We start from the raw sequence: 20,651 nt of genomic DNA on the forward strand, positions 1-20,651 counted from the left end.
GAAAAAAATTAGGAAGAAAACACAGCCTGAATCCTATTTGTCTGTAAACTCCATGAAAAAGAGGCAATTTCTGTTCATGGCTCTACCCCTAGGGCCTAGAACAATGGCTGGTACATAAAAGGCACTCACAGCTGTTGAAATGAGGCAAAATATGAGTAACATCTCCTTTAACCTTAGCAAGGGGTAAAAAATCTTCGAGTCACAATATGCACAGAACAGAAGGTAAGTTGTAAAATACTTTTTATTGTAAAAACAGAGTCAATAGAGGTTGACAACACAAATGTTATCTCAGAACATTTCCCCTTGGTTCCTGAATTTGCTCGGTTCCTATGTATCAGCAAGTCTCCATCAGCACTTCTCAGGTGTCACGGTCCTTTTCAGGTATGTTTATTGATTATTTGTATATATTGCTTAGAAACAAAAGTCCATATGATATTAAAACCAACCAACCAACCTGTTGTGCCTTTCTTTCACATTTCCTACAGGGAGATTTATGTATCTCAGGTACTTTCACAATTTAAAAGTAAAGTTAGTGCCCTAATCAAACCAAAGAATCCTCCATCACAAGTTATTAAATGAAACCTCTCATGACACTTGCAATATATCCAGATTCAAAGATTTTTAAAGAATTTAGAATTTTAAAAAAACTTCAGACTGATTTTTCATATTTGAAAGACTAGTTATTTGCAGCATACAAATGGAGAGTAGTGCAAAATGCGTCAAGTTTTATATGATAAATATACTTTCAACCTAAATGGCTGCCTCAAAAGCAAAGAGTGAAAAATTACTCCTTCTCAAAAGCAATCTAGACTGACTCAATAAAGTTCACAAATTAGAAAGATCAACTGCTACTCTATTTTCATAGATTGCAAAATAACATCAGAAACAGATTAAACATACAACTGTTTTACAAAAATAGAAATATTGTTTGGGCTCTACAAAACTCTATAAAATATAACACTGTATTTGTAAATTCAAGATAGTTTCACACTGAAATAGGTAATACTTCGACAGACATGAAGTCTAGTCAAATTTAACTGGTCTGTCTTCATCATTCTTATACATTATTTCTTCCAAATCTTCAGCCTAAGTAGATCTGTGCTCTATCATGAGATTTTTTTTTTAAACATTGTTTAATTTCAAGAAGTTTTAAGATCTTTCATTCTGGAAATAATGTTAAAGCAGATGAATTTATACCTACAAATATGTCTTACTAAAAAAAAGTAGAAATAATGCAATGACAAGTTGGTAAATTTCAAACCAAGTTCCCAAGAATGACAACCTACTATTAATTTAAAATATATATTTGACAATTATAATTTGGTACCTATAAAAGTGAAAACATAATCACAACTATTTTATAGAAAAATATTTATTCAAATAGAATGAAGAACCTCTGAATTTAGTTATTTGCAGCTGTCAAATGAAAAGTATTTTCTAATTATATCCATTTAACATTCATTTTACCATCTCAAAGAGCACCAGTGTATTTTAAAAACAAACTAAAAAGTGAGAAGGTACAGGCTTATTTCATGCAACAGTGCTATTATGATAAGGCACCACCTGGTATATGAAAAAGCCAAAGTTATTTTCAAAGCATGTCTTTTTCTGTTACTGGTGTATTAACCATTAGACAGGATAGTTAGAAAAATGCTAATAATATTAACTAAACATATCATACTCCTTTTTCCATCATTCTTTGCTTTCAGTTTTTCCATATAACAGAACATAAACAACAATGTAGTACATGATATGTTAAATAAACATCTTTTTCCCAACCATCCAAGAAAACAGTCTAGAATTAAATCAAGAATAAGAAACCAAAAATTATCTGATATATTTGCAATAGTCTATCCCTGTAGAAGGGTAGGGAGCTGGGGGAGGTGACGGGGGAGTGGCGGCAGCAGTGGGTGAGGGCGGGAGTGATAAAAGGACCTATTTTCTATAGAATATATTGAGGCACATAGGTTAAAAGTTCTCAGGCAAATCCATGGCTAGAGCAAAATGAAAGCTCAGAATTTTACATTCCCCCCAGAGCTGATTTTTCAGATAGACACACCCAATTAAATATTTCAAAACGTGTCCTTAGTCACTGCTATCATCATCATCGTCATCGTCAGATACATCGTTTAAAGGAGACTTCAATGACTGACTGTAGGAGTCCGACCTAGCAGGCTGGCACGTGGCCATGTCCCCAGCAGAAAGCAGGTCATAGCAGAAGTCACAAATCCGCACAGGCTTAGAGGACTGGCTGGGAAGAAGAAATCTCTTTTCAGAGCAGGGCCCACAGACAACAAAACCACATTTGCGGCAATGGTGGCGACGATTAACAGGTGTGAATTTTGCTTTCTGACAACGCATACACACAGTTGCCTCGGAGTCAGGAACCCACACAGCAGCATGCTCATTACTGGGCGTCTTCCCACTCTTGGAGAGCAAATCAGTAACGCATTTATTTATGTGATTCATCCATTCTGACTTCTCAGTGGCAGTGGCAGCATAAACTGCAAATGATTTAGTTGGTGTCTTGATAAGCCATCCATTCCTCAGGTCTCCCTCATCTTTGATGGAATCAATTGTGACATTTTCTAGAGGAATAATATGTTGTTTGTTATATTTTTTCTTCTGGATGACAATATTGCCATATACAAGGATATCATTAAATAAGAAAAACTGCCGTGCTTTGGGCTTTTTTCTGCACAACTTAGTCAATACTCCTTCTCCAATAAGAACCCGTCCAGGTATAGTCAAGGGCTGGCCAGCTGCTCCAAAACAGTTTTCTACTATATTTATACGTCTAGTATTTGCTTCACTGTTTGCCAAACGATCCACCATCTTTTGCTAACAGCCTTTAAAAAAAAGAAAAGAAAAAGATATTAGCACATAGAAATTATAAATTCACATAAGAATTTATACACTCTAATCTAACAAATCATTACTTTTATCCAAAGGCAAAATTCTCCAAAACTGTTTCCCTCTAAGATAATCAATCATTAAGCATACCAAAAAGGCTAACTAACATCTCTATTTTTATAATCATCAAAAACTTAGAAACCTTCATATAGTACTATACTAGTTAAGCAGGTATTTACAAAGGATGAAACTTCCTACAGACATAAAGGAACAAAAATAATGAAAATGAATATAAGTCATCAGCTCCTTGAAATTTAACCTCAGAGGGATTCTGAACAAGAGGGCCAAATATTATACAAACTAAGAGAAGTGACTTACGATTTTTCCAGTAAGCTATTACATTGAGCAGCTAAAGCCTTAATTCTCTCACCTGGATCAGCAGAATAGTTTCCCAACACGTCTCCCTGCCTTTGGTCTTGCCTCTCAAATCAATCTTCAGGCAAATAATCTCTCAAATACAAAACTGACCATGCCATTACTCAAAATGGTTCCCCTTAACCTATAAAACGCAGAATCTTTCACATGGCATTTATAGGCCCTTCATTTGGTTCCTGTTTGCCTTCCCAGACTCACCATAACGCACTCTTTACCTCAAGTTTTATGTTCTAAGTATACCCCACCACTTGTACTCCATTTCAACCACACGTCTTCTCTCACGGTACTGTATCTTTTACTACTTACTACCCCCAGCTAACTCTTACTCATCCTTCGAGACTCAGTTTAGATTTTCATATCTACTTCAGGAAGCCTTCCTTAAACTCTTAGGCTAAAGACCTTCCTCTGTGCTCTTCATATCCCATGCACCTTCTGGCCTCACTCCTACCAAAGGATTGAAATCTGTCTCCTCCACAGGCTGCAAAGGAAACTAAGGCAGAGACCACCTGATAGCTATCTTTGAAATTCACACCATCTAGCATAGCAAAAAATGCTCAAAAATGTTGACAAGAACATTTTGGCCATGTGCAAAAAACCCCGTATTAATCTAATCTTGAATGATCACAGATTTAATCTCTAGGTCTACTACTGACGTCACTCAAGTCCCAGAGTTGTGCCCTATTCCAGACCACTAACCTAAGAATACCACACTACACCCAGATCATAGTAAAAAGAGGAGCAGTTAAAGACTAACATCACAGTCTCAGTTCTAGTATTCAGCTCACAAACTGATGATATTGTGACCCTTCCTAGCCTCCACCATAAAGGGCACAACAATTCTATTTATTCCTGAACTGTCTCTCCCCTAGTCTTGAGTCCTTATAAAGCCGTCTTGCCTTCCACAAAGGTAGGCTCTGCCCTGCAAGTTGTTCCCAAGAATTAGTATGACAGTGCATGGCTCCAAACTGTGATGGCTTCTCTTTCTAGTTAGGGCAATCCTGCCCTATGCACAAGTGCATCACAGAAGAGGAAATAAAAACAACTAGTAAACATGAAAAGAGGCTCAACTTCATTCATAATTAAATAAATGAGTCAAACATTAGGATATTTTTTTCACTCACTGGATTAGAATTTTTTTTTTTAATTTCTTAAGATGCAGTTCTACTGGGGATACAGGGAAACAGGTATCCTCATACACTACAGAAAATATGTACCCATCGATCTAGGTACTTAAAAGAAATTTCATTCAAGTACATAGATATGTACAAGGATATTCAATGCAGCACTATTTTTAACAGAAAAATAATACTGGAAAAGCTCCAAATATTCATCAGGAGGAATCGGTTGAACAATTTACCATACACTCGTAATAATATGCTGAGTATCTGTTAGGAATGAGATAGCTCTAAATATAGTGATGTGGGAAAATACTCAAGATATTTATGTGGGGAGAGTTGAACATCATAATCTCACTTTTGTTTCAAATACATCCCAAATTTTATCAAATCTAAGATGCTGCTGATTTCCAGATACTCGTTTGGGCATACAGTTACATATCAGCTCACATGCAGTGCAAACAGGTTTCCTATTATTGATACTACTGGCATCAAGACCACCACAAATTTGTGCAGTGCTTTCACATTTATTATCTTTTAATTTTAACTGTCTCAAACTCCTGTGAAGTAACTAGAGAAGTTTTTACTCTCAAAGAAGCACCTAATAATATTGGCTGAAATGTGAGATGAAGGAGAAATTAAGGCACAAAGACCTTAGAGATTCAGACAAAACAGCCTGGTGTGAACTCTACTCACTGGGGGCTGAAGCAAGAGCTGGACACTTCATATGCACTACTGTACTTCCTACCCAGGCAACCTTATGATAAGTATGCACTATTAGCTCCATTTTATAGATGAGCAAACAGACATAAAGGAGTTAAGTACCATGCTCCAGGCTGTCACAGACTGGGGCTCAAGGCTGATTCCTCTGTGCTGTCACCAGTATATCATGGCACACTATTTCTTACAGCTCCACTGACTCTACAAGAACTAAGACAGCTACTGCTAACCTCTGGACCTTCACTGCAAACTCTGAAAACACTGAAGAAAGATAAAATATTAATTTGAGCAAATAACCTGAAAAGATAGGTCATCATGATTTTATTCAGCCAGTCTTCTGATGTTTCATTGTTCAAATTTTTCAATGTAATAAGCCTGAATCTCTGTTCATAAATCTTTCCCCCATCTTAAGAGCGATGCAACAAAAGTGAAGTTTGGGGCATTATTAATTGGTATTTGGCTAGAACAAATAACTCTCAAAGCTTCACAATGACGTTGACAAGAAATATATTTCACACTGCAATGTTACAAACAGACTTATGTAACTCTATGAATGATGCATTCTATTACCTTCATTTATGTTAATGATAGTTGCAGCCCACTTGATTGATTTCAGAAATGGATTGTAACCTATATTTGAAAAACAATGAGCACAAAGAATTTAAAGCCTTTGGCCTTAAGCAGTCCTTTCCATTATCCTTATTGGTCCTGAAATATTTTCTGTACGTGTCTGACATGAAAAAGAAGAAAAGCACTAAACTTGAAAACCCAGAATACACAAATGTACCCCCCCCACACACAAAGAGATTAGGGGGCAGGGGATGGCATGACAGGGAGGGACTGAGAGAATGGGAGAAATCAAAGTACCACCCTTTAGCTGGATTACTGCTAGATACCCCAAAGCAAGGTTCTTTAGTAAACTGGATTTAAGGCATTATCATTTGGCCCAGGGCCTAAACAGGACTTCTGCCTTCCCTCAAAGCCAAACCCAAATTTACCACCTGCACAAAGGTGCCCCAAGCAGCAAGAATTCTCAAAGACTTTTGTGAGAGTATTAGAATATAAGAATACTGGGCTAGCCAAAGGTTGAGTTCTCTGCATATCCTATTCATTGAAAGGCACAAAAGACACATAAAATGTGGCTCCACTAGATTTCTTCTACTTAAGAAGGAATTTCAGTGAATATAGGAAGGGCTAGGAGGAACTCTTCCCCATCATCTGGTAGAGATGACTTCTTTAAGATAAATTCCAAGAAGTAAAACTATTGGGTCAAAAAGCACCAATGTTTAAAGTTCTTGCCACTTTTACAAAGTTTCCATTCTGAAAGGTAACACCCATCTACCCAGCAGCACAATGACTGTACCGATCCCGTCTTGTCTCACACGCAGTATTTTCCTTTAAAAAAATTCAAACAACAGATTTTAAAAATGGTATCTCACTGTATTCATTTCTTTTACTTGTCTTTTATTCATTTCACTTATTCACTTAGTAATTGTTTACTGAACACCTTCTAGATGACAGATATTATCCTTTTCCTCTCAGGGCTTAGAGTCTAGTGGAGAAAGAAAACAGTAAGTAAATAAACCAATAGACGAATCCAGAAGGCGAAGTGCAATGAAAGAAATCAGCACAGTACTCACAAAAAACTCACAAGAACTCATAGTTCAAAAAGACCTGACTGAGGTGGTGCTTCACATGGGGTCTTAAGAGATGAGAAGTCAGTCTTGCAAAGGAACAAATACTATGGACAAAGGTCCCAAGACAGGCAAGAACAGTACTTTGATTCACTTGAATGTTTTATTTCGTAGCTACCTAGTGAGGCCAGCCACTCTGTAATGTGTTTACTAACTTGTATTTCTAACCTCATATATTTACAGGTTATTAATCTGCGTGAGTACTTTACACATAAAGGCTATTAACCAATTTATTTCATTGCTTTTCATAGTATATTAATCTATAATTTTGTTTATAGTGTTTAACATAGAGAGGGTTTTATCACGTAGTTACACTGACAGATACTTTCCTTTGTGATTTTCTTCCATGACTTCTAAAGCTTCCCTCACCCAGGTATCAGATGTACCTATTTACTGTTATCTATGTTTTGTTATTATTATGTTTTATTATATGACTTTTACATTTAATTCTTTTATCCACCTGAAATTTATTCTGGCATAGGTAAGAAATTCTTCTTTCTTTTTAAATATTTGCATTCTAAAGGAGCTAACTGCTCCAGAATCACCAAATACTGTGTGACCTCAGGTTTCCTTACTTGTAAATAATAGCAGGTATTTCAGGGGGATGATTAAATGAGATAATGCATATAAAATGTTCAGCAAGTAGTTAACATGTGGTAGCTATTATTTATTGGTACTGATAATCTAATCTGATTTATGGCATTATTATATTAAATTTCTATATAGTATTATAGTACTGCTTCTGGGCTGTTTGGTCTAATCCATTCATTTGTTTTATAATTCTTGTGTCAGTACCATGCATCTGGTAAAATAGACTAGACTAGACTATCTCCCAATACTTAATCTTTTAAAAACATTTTACCTAATCTTTACCTAATCTTCTCTGTTTATTTGTCCAGATGAAGTCTACCCAGAACAGTGGTTCTCAAACTTAGATGCCTGGAACCACAGGGGAGTCTTAACCTTTAGTATACCAGATAAAAATGGCCCCCCAAATTTACTATCTTTTTATTTATCTTTAATATTTTAAGCCATTTTAAACTAATTTACAAAAATAAGAATAAAAAGATAATAAAAATAGTAACTTTAAGAATCTTTATAAAAATTTAAACATAGCAAATTTCTTATTACATATTTCTGTTATTGAAGGTATATAGATTCAAAATAATAGCATTCTTTAAATGTAACTAACTGTTCACAAGTTATCATGCATGAATCTGTAATATTTTCATTTCTGTTTTTAAGAATATTATTTACTAATTAATTCTGAGTTTGAGGAGATTCATGTAGAAAATCATCATCTAAAGACTCATAGTCTAGGGTTGAGGGTGTAGCTCAGCAGTAGAGTTCATGTCTAGCATGCACGAGGTCCTGGGTTCGATCCTCAAAACCTCCATCAAAAATAAATAAGTAAACCTAATTACCCCCCCCACAAAAAAGCTTAAAAAAGACTCAGTCTGAGATTTAACTTATAATATTTCACCATCATTATTAGCTTAACTGTTTCTTTGCATTCATCTTCTGACTTCTCTAATAGTTCTGAAATGTCTAGGTTTGCCAATTTTTTTCTTTGTATCAGATGGAAAATTAAAAAATGAAAAAATCCTAATTCTCAAATATGTTCAAAGAAAGCTTAAAGACAAAAAGACTAAGAAGAGTAGCTCCAAACTGCTTTCATATCTTTTTGAAAGATCATGCAATATGTTGGGTAATGCTAGTGCAACAGTGATGATTTATCTTATCATTGCATCATCCTTCTAGGCAATTAGACCACTCACTTTATTCTTTTCAGTTAAATAATTCCTAAGATAATAAAACAGTAAAATGCTTTAAGATAAAGGAAAAAGCAAGATCTCTAAAATCCTGTAACTTAGATTTATACATGTCCAATGAACCCATATGGTAATCACAAGCTAGAATGAGTTTTATTCTATGCTTTTTAATAAATAAATTTCCTTTTCATTTTGAAAATCTCTAAGAAATAGTAAAAGTTACAACATTTCAATCACTACAAATAATCAGAACTGCTTAAAATAGAAACTCAAAGCAAAATTGAGACCAATGGGCTGTGATGGTAATAAATACAAAGGGTTAAAAAATACTGACACCTAAATCCTTCCTCAAGATGTTCTGATTTTATTGTTCTGAGGTATGTGGATATGGCCTGGGCACTGGAATATTTTAAGGCTTCCCAGGTAATTCTACTGTGTAGCTAAGGTTTAGAACCATTTTCAATTACAACAGATAAATGAAAAAATACAGACAAAATCCACTTAAATTTTGGAGAACATTATTACACCCATAAATTAACTCAGAATAAATTAACATCTTTATAGTTTCAAATGTTCCTAGCAGGTTGATACTATCTCTTTCCAAGGTTTTAAATCTTGTTTAATGGCCCAGTAATTCTGTAGGTTTCTTCTCACCACTGTTGTTACTTAAGCAGGTTCCCAGGTATTTCATACTTTTTGTTGCTATTCTGAATCTAATCTCTTTTCCACATTGTATTTTCTAATTTATTACTACTACCAATAAGAAAACTATTAACATTTCTGGGATTTCCCCCCCCCATATCCAGCCACTTTACAGAACTGTATACATTCTAAGTTTCCCAACTGACTTCGTCTTTTTTTCCAGCAAATAGTGTCTGGCAGACCTAATTCATTGTTTAAAATGTAAGAACCATAGTAAAAGCATACCAACAAACAAATCAACCAAAAAACTCCCTTAACTTTTATAAAGCCAGCTTTATATGCCAATTTTTTATTTTTATTTATAAAAAAAAATTGGGGGGTGTATTTAGGTTTGTTTCATTTGTTTGTTTGTTCAAAATGGAGGTACTGGGGATTGAACCCAGGACCTCGTGCATGCTAAGCATGTGCTCTAGCGCTTGAGCTATATCCTCCCCACTATATGCCAATTTTTAAAAATTAAACAATCCCAAATTTCAAGTTAAGTCTTCCACAACTATAGACAAGAACTACATTTGAATTGTCTAAGCTCCACCCTATTCTTTTGGTAACATCTTGTTTCTAAACTTAATATGTTCTTCAATGGAGTGCCTACCACCTGTTAAAAATGTAACACTAGAAGAGGCAAAACCTCTTTTAAAAAAAGAGTCAGAAGACTATTTACAATTGAGAAGAGAGCCCAACTGTCACAGAACACTATGGCCCAGTTCTTACTGAAAACGGATACTTTTTATCTCATCCATGCAGGTTAGTTTAAAACAAAAAAATCACCTAATTAATTTCTTACATATACTCAAGACATCCGGTATCAGTGAGCTTCAGTATTCAAACTACGCATTATACTGGAAAAAAACAACAAACTATGAACCAAAAGACCTCAATTCTAATCTCAGCTTAGGCACTAAATAAGAGATTTCACACAAATTACCCAACTGCTACACACACACACACACACACACACACACACACACACGCACACACACACACACACACTCTCACCAGCAGCCACCATCTTGAAGAAAACAATCTGTAAAATCCTGTCTTTAAAAAAAAATGAACTCTGACAGTAGATGGGCCACACTTTTGGTTTACTACAAGCTTTACTTGTCTACAAATTAACTTTTATTCAAACTTTTCACTATGTCTTAATAATACCAATAAAGATTTTAAAATCTGTCTTACTGATAAATTGAGACGACAGAAAATGTAAAAGGAAAAGGAGAGACAAATAGGAAAGTGGGAAAAGAAGAGATTAAAAACAAAAAGCAGCAACAAACTATCAGAGGTATATTCTCCCAGGACAAATATACAAGTATTAGAGCAAACTACTCCTCTCCTAATGCTAAGTCAAATGAACAATTATTCTAAGCACCTACCACATACAAAAGGACCAGTTTTCAGTTTCAAAAGTTCTATAATTTGGTAGCATTGACAGTCAGGAAACTCTAGGTAAGACTTTCAATAAAGTATTAGGATGATAAAGCAAAGAAGAAATACTTGAACACTTAGCAAATTAAATGTGGAATTTCAGTAGAAGAGACAGTTTTTTCCTACCCTTTCCACTAGCATTTCTGCCACTGCGGCAAACCAACTATACAACATGTACTGCAGACATCAGTAGTGATCAAGGAAACAGGATCATTTCTTACATGTGAAAAAAAAGAAACAAGCTTTTATATTTTAATTTTAAATTCATATAAAGCTGAATTAGAATTGAAACTTCAAAACTCTGAATCACATTTAGAGAAGAGCCACAGTAATTTTTCTAAAACATCTCTCCTAGGCACCAAATCTCCCTATTACCGAAAAGTACACTCAAATGCACTACACCACACGTGCAGCCAAGAAAGGAAAAAAAGAAAACACATTCACTCAACACCTACACATATGCTAGGCAGGTCCACATTTTACTACCTTGTTTAATAATCTCAATTTTGTTCAAATGGATAATCATATCAATTTTATCAAAAAAGTAAGTTGAGTCATGGACTAGTTAAGGAATTTTCCCACGGTCTCACAGACAGTTTTTTATAAAAACGCATGTTCTTTCCATTATACTTTGCTACCTTCAGAAATAGATGTTCCAGAAATATTTCACTCATGTGGACCTTATTATGTATTGGGGGAAAGCCACTGATAAGAGGGAAAAAATTTTAAAACATATGGTAATAAGTATAAAATATGCTCAAAATAATTATTCAAATACTAAAAGGAAGTGAAAAGTGAAGTTATGACTAATTTAGGGTGTCAGTAAACGCGGTTTTAAATAGCTTGGGCTTGACAGAGAATCTCACCGTGGTATATAAGGAACAACTAAGCCATATTTGAGGATTTTAACAAATTAATTTGGAAAACCAGGACAGTCACAGTGGGAGTTACAAAAGGTTTTCAGAGAGGGGAAGAATATGGACCTCAAGCTTTAAACAAGTCCTCTAGTCTTCAAAACATATCACAAAAGACAAGATTAATATTCTTTAACTACAGCTACAACCAGGTAACTCTCTATCCAAAAACCAAAGGTTCCCTGGCCAACTGAATTAAATTCAAAATCCTTAATCTGGTATTCAAAGCTCTTCAGTCAAGCTCCTGCCTGTCCAGTCTGCCTTTTCAGTTTTAGCCCTTTCTATAGGTTCTCTTTGCTATAGTCCAACCAGACTACTACCTATTTCCAGATGTGCTCCGGGTGTCCTCCCCTCTACATGAGCCCCTCTACATGTCCTCCCCTACTTGCTGTTCTGAAATCTTACCAGTCAGTTCAGTAACCTCACAGCCACATAGTTTTATCTTTAAATCCTCATACCATTTTACTTGTACCATTTTATGGCACTTACATTCTATTATGTTTTATACAGATTTCTTGTGTACCTACTTATTCCCGAAAGATCTGGAAAATTCCTCAACAAAAGAGTATCATTTCCTACAACACTGTATTCCCAAAAGCACCTACAAAATTTCCTACATATACATGCCACTGGTGTGCACTGAGCTGAGTATGACCAGCAATTAAAAGTGGCAGCAGTTTTTCAATCTGGAGTTTGATGAAAATCAAAGGCTTCTTTTTGACATCTGTAGTACTAATTTTCACACAAAACAGGAACCACACCCAACACATCAAACGCTTTACTAGACCCATAGATTTTAAATTCATAAGCAAATGTTCTGGTTTATTTAACTATAGTATCTAATTATGGATTCTAAGTATTGAGCATAGCAGATTCTGCTTTTTAAAAAAAAACTCAATCTCATGATGATATATAAAAATGATTTCTTGCTAAAAAGCACAGCTGTTTCGTTAGCTAATGAAAATGATGATGTATGTCTATTTTCATCATCAACAGATTTCAGATAAAAAATGGCATCATTCCAAAAAGTACTTGTACAGGGGCAGCTCTACAGTGCTGACAGCTGTTAAGAAACCACTGTATAATATTTGAAAACTAAAGCTGGTACCCATCACAGCCCTAACAAATTTTCCTTAGTATTTTTCAAAGCAGTTACAATCTACCCATTACATTCAAGACTTTACACTTTGTGTTAGAGGGAAAAGAAGAATGAACCAGACACTGGCAATTAAGACAAGTTTGCACAAGGCTGTAATAAAAAGCACAATGAAATAAATACTATAATAAAAATATTAAAGTGGAAAGGAAGCAAAATAAAAAAAAGGAGAGTGAAAGCAGAGAAAGAATGTAGAAGTTGAACACTTGAAACGGGTTGTGAAAAATAAGTGGAACTTCAAAAGGTAAAAAATGATAAAGGCATAATGCTCTGCAAGTAAAAATGTGCTTTAAAAAAGTTACATGTACAGCTGTAGAAGAGGCTGGAGAGAAGTTATTCAGTAGAAAAATGGGAGAAAAAATAAGAGATCTTGTTGGTTCCTGAGATTTCTTTGGAGTGACCCAACCTAATCTGAATTTTTCTAAGATAACTGTGGAAACAATGAAAGATAAACTGAGAAGGGAGAGACTGAAAACAGGGCCGAGTTGAAAAATTATTGCAAAAGTAAAGGGTAAAAGTTGATGAGAGTCTGAGGTTTGCAATAGGAAAGGAAAGAAGAGGTAAGGTTCAGGAATGCTGTGGCTAACTAGATGTGGAAGAGTAAAGCTGAAATTATGTCCCTGGGTTTTCAGTCTAAGCAAAATCGGAGCTAAGAAAATCAATAATTTTCAACGAATTTCAAGTAGCAAACATTTACTGACCACTTACTCTGTACAAAACAGTGTTGAAAGATAGAAGTACTCAAAACTAACAATCTTTGTGAAGGAGAAAGATAGCTATATACTCAAGTTTATATACAAAAGTATGTTTAATTCATGTATTATAGTCTAGGGTGTGCTACGATAGAAAAGAGGATGATGGAGTAATTGATAATGAAATAAGAAACAAGAAAGGGGTTTGCACTCATATACTGTGCTATGAACTGAGGAATATGATTAACCCAAATCTGTGCAAAGTCTAAAGGAGAGAGAAGAAATAAACCAAAAACATGAAATCTTTTTAAATTAAAAAAAAAATTTAAAAAGAGTGATGAGGCCTACAGCCCAAAGCGTAGTGTAGGCTCTTGGGTAGCGTAGGAGTATAATTCAGATCAGGGGGATATTTAGGAACAACTCTTAACTGACTAGAAATTCAAATTGGGCCTTAAAGCACAAGCAGTAGGTTAAACTATTTAGGGGAGAGGAAGAGAGAACAGGGATGATGGTGTACAAATACGGCGCATCCCCCGGGGAGGGGACAGCCGAGCCCAGGCGGAGGAGGCAGGGCCAGGAGAATGTAAAGCAGCAGAGTAGAAATCTAGCAAGATAGGGAAGAGACAAAATGCAAAGGAAAGTAAGCATCGGATTGAACAGTTTAGGCTTTATTATTATATAAGCCACAGGAAGACTAAGGTTTTTAAAAAGGAAAATATTAATAAGTACACAGAAGCGGTACACAGGATGGAAACTGGAGAGACTATTGAAGAAACAAGACTGAAAGCAAGAAAAGCAGCCAGGAGGGTATTACAATAGTGTCTAAGTGAAAAATAACAAAAGCCTAAGACAAAAACTGACAGGAGAAATAAAAAGGGGAAGAGGGAAATAAGAGATTACTGAGACAAGGCAGAAAGGATTTAGGAACCAACTGAGTGTAAGATGGCTTCAAAGGTTTAAGCATAAGCCTTTGGGCAGATCAGATGCTAGTTTAGTTTTAGGACAGAAAAGAAATCAGTTTGGGACATATTCATCCTGTAGTACCTTCAGGGTACCTGTGAGACAAATATCTGTCAGGCAAACAGAAATGCCAAGATGAGCAGGGAGCTTCAGGACAGAAAGAGATTTAGGAGTCATTCGGGAAGAGATGGTGGTTGATGTTGTGGAAGAGAGGAGAGGGCAGAGGACTATACTCTGGAGAACGTCTGATTTAGAAAGCAGAAGCAAGAACAGAGAGAAAGGGGAACAAGAGTGCACAAAGCACCTTTTCACCGTGCTTTCACACGTGTCACAAGTCTCAGAGACTGAATAACCTTACTGTGCCAAAAGGTCACAATAAGCAGTGAAACATGGGAAAAACTGAGGACTGACAGTAACATATACTACTACTTAAGAAAGCACTGTCCTTTGACCCTGGAATCTTCAACCACAAAAATTTATCCTGACAAATAAACTATCGAGGGGGGAGTGGTAAAGTAAAAAGTCTTCCCTCTGGCATTAACTCTAATGGTGACAAACAGAACCTAAATTTCTAGCCCTGGAGAGGAATGGCTAAGTATAACATGAAAAAGCTAAATATCATAAAAGAAACCATTTTACTACATAAAAATTTTAAATATCAACATGGGCGAAAAAAGAGTTAAAGAAAAATATGTGCAATATATGACAAAGGGTCAACATTTTTAATATATAAAGCGCTCCTATAAATCAGTAAGAAAAATGGAAAATATCCCCAAAGAAAAATGAGTAAGATACAAATAGCAATTTCCAAAAGAACAAATGAAAATGACCAGTAAATGGAAAAATGTTTGTTCTCAGTGCTAATTAAAGAAATAAAAATTTAAATGATGTATCATTCAACTCTTAGATGTGAAGAAAATGGGCACTCAACATTCTTGAGAGTATACACTGGAACAACTTTTCTAAATGCCATTTTTGGCAATGTAAGCACTTTAAAAAGTTTATTTCCAAGAATATATGGAAAAAATAATTAGACCAGTGTACAAAATTGTTCACATAAAGCAGTTCACTGCAGCTTTGCCTATAATGTTAAAAAGCCAAAAAATCTAAATGTTCAGCAATAGGAGCCTAATTAAGTAAATTACGGCATATCCACATAATGGATTTTTACGTAGCTTTTCAGAGAACACAGATTAATATTTAATGTGGAAAACTGTTAAAATAAAGCAGTTTATTAAATAAAGTCTTCTAAATAGTACATATTCTATAAAGCTTTTTTTTTTTTAAGTCTGGAAAGATACCCACCAAAAATTTAGTACTGGTTATCTCTAAGTACTAGGGTGAAATATTTTGATATTGACTATTTTATAATGAACATACATCTCTCATAGAAAAAGTTTTTAAATTAAGTAACAAAATGCAAAGAATGTTTAGAAGAATATAACAAACACAAAGTTTTAGGTGTAATTAATAAAAATATGACCAAAGAATAAAAAAAAGTTTTGACTTTTCCCCTGGTATTGTTTAAACGAAACAAGTATAAAGAATTAAGATAGTTCCACTTACGGAGATAAACAAGGAAAAGAGATGAAAAAGTTGATGCAAAGAAGAAAATAAAAAATTCACATCATAAAATCTTACATCATTTTAGAAGGAAGCAAGGTCTTCTGCCCAGAGTCAAGCATTTCAAGATTGGGGTTAGCAACGTGATTTAAGAATGAAAAAGCAGTAGAAAAAATGAGTCAACTTTTGGATGAGAAAAGGATTAGGAAGGAACTAGTACACAGGCAGGTGGAAGACAAGTATTTAACAGTCACCAGAGGTGTGACTTGTTTCGGGGGTGCAGGGCAAGGACAGAATTAGTAAAAGTAAACAGTGATACTTACAAGTTGAGAACTGACCTGTTTATACACAGTAAAGGTCAAGGAGAGGAGGGCTATGTGGTACTAGTGGGTTGTTACTTACTATGTGCACTACAGAGTTTAGGACTGGAAAGAAGGAAGAAAACTAACAGCGTGGGAGGCACTGCAGGTAACAATGAGAACAAAGAGTTGGTTTATCAGGTATGATGAAAAATAAAAATAGAAAGATAGGCCTTTGAATCATCACCTCTGGTCTCAAAGTTTAAAACTTGAGTTCTAAAGGATGACAAAGGTTAACAGAGTCATGCACATAGGCTGTTGATGTAGAGTGGAGATGAAGGTCATTGGACTCAGTGAGCTATAGTTCCAAATGTGGCCTTTCTGGTCTCAAATGAAGGTTACTGTTACTTAAACCTCTGTGCACTTCACTTTCTTCTGCTGCAAATGCATCCTTTCTAGCCTGACTGATAGGAATCTGGCTGGCACTTAACCTCTTTCTGCATTTTATTCAACCACAAAATGAAGAGAATAAGGAGAACGGAGATTGAATTAAATTAAGGGTTCTCAACCCTAACTGCACATTAGAACAAACAAACAAACAAGTGGCAAAGCTACCTACGCTTTGACTCCAAACCCAGTAATTCTGATTTATTTGTTCAAGGGTGGGGTTCAGGCATCACTATTTTGAAAAAACTCCTCAGGGAATTCTAATGTGCAGCTAAGGTTGAGAACTGAACAGGTATTTCTAAAGGTTGCTTCCCTTTTAAAATTCTATGATTCTACATAATGCACAGTCACTCTGCTCATTTGCTAATTAACTTACTGAATATCCTGCACCACGCCCTGTTGACAACCATCTTAATAAATCCTTGTAATACTGTGAGGCAAATATTTCTGTGTCCATTACACAAATGAGTCCAGTGAAGCTTAGAGAAGTGAAGTGACTTGTTCAAGAACCACAAACCTGTATGGGGCAGAGTTGGGATTCAGGTTTGGTTTTTTGGTTGTTCCAGTCCACCCTATATGCAACTTGCTTTCTCTAGCACTTACAGCAACTACCTGAATGTCTTCTATTCTCCCCTCAGGACCTCCCAAACTGAGCACACCAGTTTGCACTTTATGTATTGATTGGAGAGAAAGTTACCTTGGGTAGCGACAGGGAATTAATCCCAAATTCTACAGTAATTTCATTACAAAATTACAGAAAACCTTCACCTAGAGAGGTCTGGTAACTTAAAATAGCACTGAGAGTATACCTATGAAGTCTATTTAATTCACTTAAGCCAACATGCACATTGCTATTAAGCATGTAGCTGCTGTACGAAGCTGGTTCTCAAATATAAATTTATCAATAGAAAAGCAATTTTTATGCTTTCCATTAAGGCAGGCATCCTAAAACAAAATTCTAACACAATTCTAACAAAACAATAATTGGTAGAGAAATGAGAGTTGCTCTATCAAAGAACTTAAATATAAAAAGATGACCTTCAAATTTTTCAGGCATTAACTCTATTCCCATCAGGTGCAAATACTAAATACAGTCGCACTTTAAAATTATGATTATTATCCTTTTGTTGATCCACAGCTGCTACTTCTTTTTTATTATCCTTCAGTCCATTATCTACTTAGAAATTTCATGAAAATTCAAGTTCTGTATCCCCAGGCCAGAACTGAGTTACCAAGATAAATTCTTTTTTTTTTTTAAATGGTTAGAGATTTTACCGTGCCCATGGAAAGTGTAATTTAATAAGAAATTCATAAAGTATATTTTACAAGGAACATATGTGTATTTATCCATTCGAACCTTTCCTGAGCATCTGCTAGGTTCTTGGCACACTAGGGATGAAGAGGCAAATCAGACGTCACGTAATGCCTGCTGTCAAGAAGGTGCCATGACAGATAAATGTAATATTTACTGGGACGCAGTGGGATAGGTAAGTGAATTATTCTTGGGGAGAAAAAGGAGGTAAGGACAACAGGGCAGAAAAAGCTGCAAAGAGTTATAAGCTCAAGTGAGTATTGTTAAGAGGAAAAATTTTAGTACAAGAATCCTTGTAAATCAGCTCTCCAGGAAGGAAGTATATATACTGAGGAACTAAATTAAAATCAGAAAGAGCAGCTAAGACAGGAAACAAAGTGGAGACTGCTCCACAGGAATGAGTTATGTACCCCGCAAAGTTATGCTACAGGAAAAATGAGAAGGCTTCAGTCCTAAGACCTCAGTTAAATATCAGCTTGGCTACTAGATTTGTGAAATTACTTAAATCACTTCATTTCTAGGTAACTCTTCATCGAGAAAAATAAATATGTATAATGGCAATTACTTGACAACGAAGGGGAAAAAGGCTTTTTCCCTTTAAGAACTAAGGAAATCAGCTATCAAATCTCAGCAGACGCTTTATTTTTACCTATAGATTAAGAAGAGAAATTCTCCAAGACATGTTTCAGGGTTTATCTTATTTGTGGTTCAGAGTCCTTCCAGTTCATTTAACAGAATTTTAAAGCCCAGATGCCTTTATTAAAAGCCAGTCATTTACATTCATTTACTGGGGTAACTCAAGCTGAATCTTTTTTGATGCCTTGGTCAGGACACCAGTTTTATTTTTTGAGGCGATTACATGTGCTTTCCAAATAAGTAACTTAATACCATTCACCTCCAGTGCTGTGAGGACCCAAAGAGATTAAAGATAGGAGCCTTCGTTAATACAGAATTAACCTGAGGACCCCACGAACTTCCAGAGTACAGAAAAAAATGTAAATGCCAAAACACAGCAGGCATGCACCTTTAAGGAAGCAAAGGGAGGGAGAAAACTTCGCGATGTCAAGATCACTTCACCTTATTAAGAGAACAACACATGCCTTTAAGTCTCTCAGTCAATATTCGCGTCTAAGTCTTTCTTTACTGAATTTCTTCAGTAACGTACTAAAACTCAACAAAGAAGGTATCTGTCAACTTATATACTTCGTAAGTCTATGAACTACAGAGAAAGGCTTGGTAATCTGCAACCTTGATACTACCCATTATTTCCACCGCACACTCACAAATTACTGCTATAAGGTACCGAGAGCGCACAAGGGTGTTCAAGCAACATGAACAGCAAGCTCTCGGCCTGCAATAAAAATTCTTAAAGGAAAAATAAATTCGGCAAAAGACCATACAACTTTAAAAGGTTCTAAATGAGTAAGGCGTTAGAGCCAACGCGTCTACCAGAGCAAATTCTGCACTACCATGTTTTGCCCCAAATCACATAAAAATACGCTGTTCAAGTTACAACGTCCCTGATGCCAAGACCCTGCAAACCTTTTGGACAGAAAGATGCTGGGGCCCCAAGACTCCACCGGCCACGCCTGGGACCCTAGTCTTCACGCCTCACAACTTCTCGCCCGACCTCGGGGCCCCCCTTCGCGCGCCCGCCCGGCCCCCGGCCAGCGGCCCGGACGAGCACCGGCGCGGCCCCCCGGGCGGCCCCCGAGCCCTCCGGCGGCAGCGGCTGGGTCGTGCGGACGGGGGCGGCGCCCCCAGCGCGGGGGAGCGGCCCGGGAGCGCCCCGTTTCTCACAGACCCCAACATGGCGTCGGCCGCCGCCGCCCGAGACGACGACACCTCCCCGCGCCGCCGACGGCCCGGGAACCGCCGAGGGAAGCGCCCGGAAAGTTTCGCTTCTCCTCTCCCGGCCCGCCGGGGCCGGCGGACAACCAACCCGGGCTTCACCTACCCGGCCGGGCGCGGACGGCGGCGGCGGCGGCGGCGGCGGCGGCAGTGGCAGCAGCGGCGAAGGTCCGACTCCTCCTCGTCCCGGGCGCCGGGCGCGGACTCTCCTCGCTCCCCTGCCCCAGCCTCTCAGGGTGTGCGGCCAGCGGCCCCGAGCAGCCGGCGCGATCCAGACGCGGCGGGAGGGAGGGCGGGCGGGCGTCGCGGCCGCTCGCAGGTGACCCTCCCGCCCCTTCAGTCGAACCCACAACGGCCGCCGGGGCTGGCCTCTCCCCTGCGCGCTCACGGGCGCGCCGCCACCCACACGCCAGCCGCGAGCGCGGGCACGAGCACACCCACACCGCTCGCTCCCCGCCCTTTCTTGTCTGTTCCCTCGCCCCGCCCGGGCGGCCCCGCGCGACGTGCTCGAGGGGCGGGGCCACCGCAGAGGCCACACCCACCGAGGCTGGGGCGCGCGGGGTTGGTTCCCGAGTGCTATGTGCAGACTCGCGCCCTGGAGAGTATTGGATGCACGTGGGACGGCTTACCTGGGCTGCCTGGCCAGGGCGGGGGCTTATAAAGGACTGTTCATCTCTCCACGGAGCTCTTAGGGAAGCTGGAAGAGCGGAAGGAAGCCTGGTCTCCCTCTCCCCTACCACC

General features: G+C 37.5%; 1 protein-coding gene across 3 annotated transcripts; it reads right to left on the minus strand.

Moving 5' to 3' along the window:
* Positions 1-223: 223 nt before the first annotated feature.
* On the minus strand, positions 224-20,154 carry PLEKHF2 (pleckstrin homology and FYVE domain containing 2). Of its 3 annotated transcripts, XM_032467648.1 has the most exons (3): positions 20,017-20,152; positions 5,694-5,753; positions 224-2,849 (listed from the first exon to the last, which is right to left on the minus strand). In XM_032467648.1, exon 3 carries the CDS (start codon positions 2,833-2,835, stop codon positions 2,086-2,088), a length of 750 nt encoding a protein of 249 aa, XP_032323539.1. In that variant the 5' UTR covers positions 2,836-2,849; positions 5,694-5,753; positions 20,017-20,152; the 3' UTR covers positions 224-2,085. The 3 variants fall into 3 exon arrangements, with proteins under 3 accessions (XP_032323539.1, XP_032323538.1, XP_032323540.1); XM_032467647.1 differs by lacking the exon at positions 5,694-5,753 and having other exon boundaries at positions 20,017-20,154; XM_032467649.1 differs by lacking the exons at positions 5,694-5,753; positions 20,017-20,152 and adding an exon at positions 19,602-19,619.
* Between the last annotated feature and the right edge of the window lie 497 nt (positions 20,155-20,651).

This window comes from Camelus ferus, chromosome 25 (assembly GCF_009834535.1).
Source record: "Camelus ferus isolate YT-003-E chromosome 25, BCGSAC_Cfer_1.0, whole genome shotgun sequence".
In the NCBI taxonomy this organism is placed as follows: domain Eukaryota; kingdom Metazoa; phylum Chordata; class Mammalia; order Artiodactyla; family Camelidae; genus Camelus; species Camelus ferus.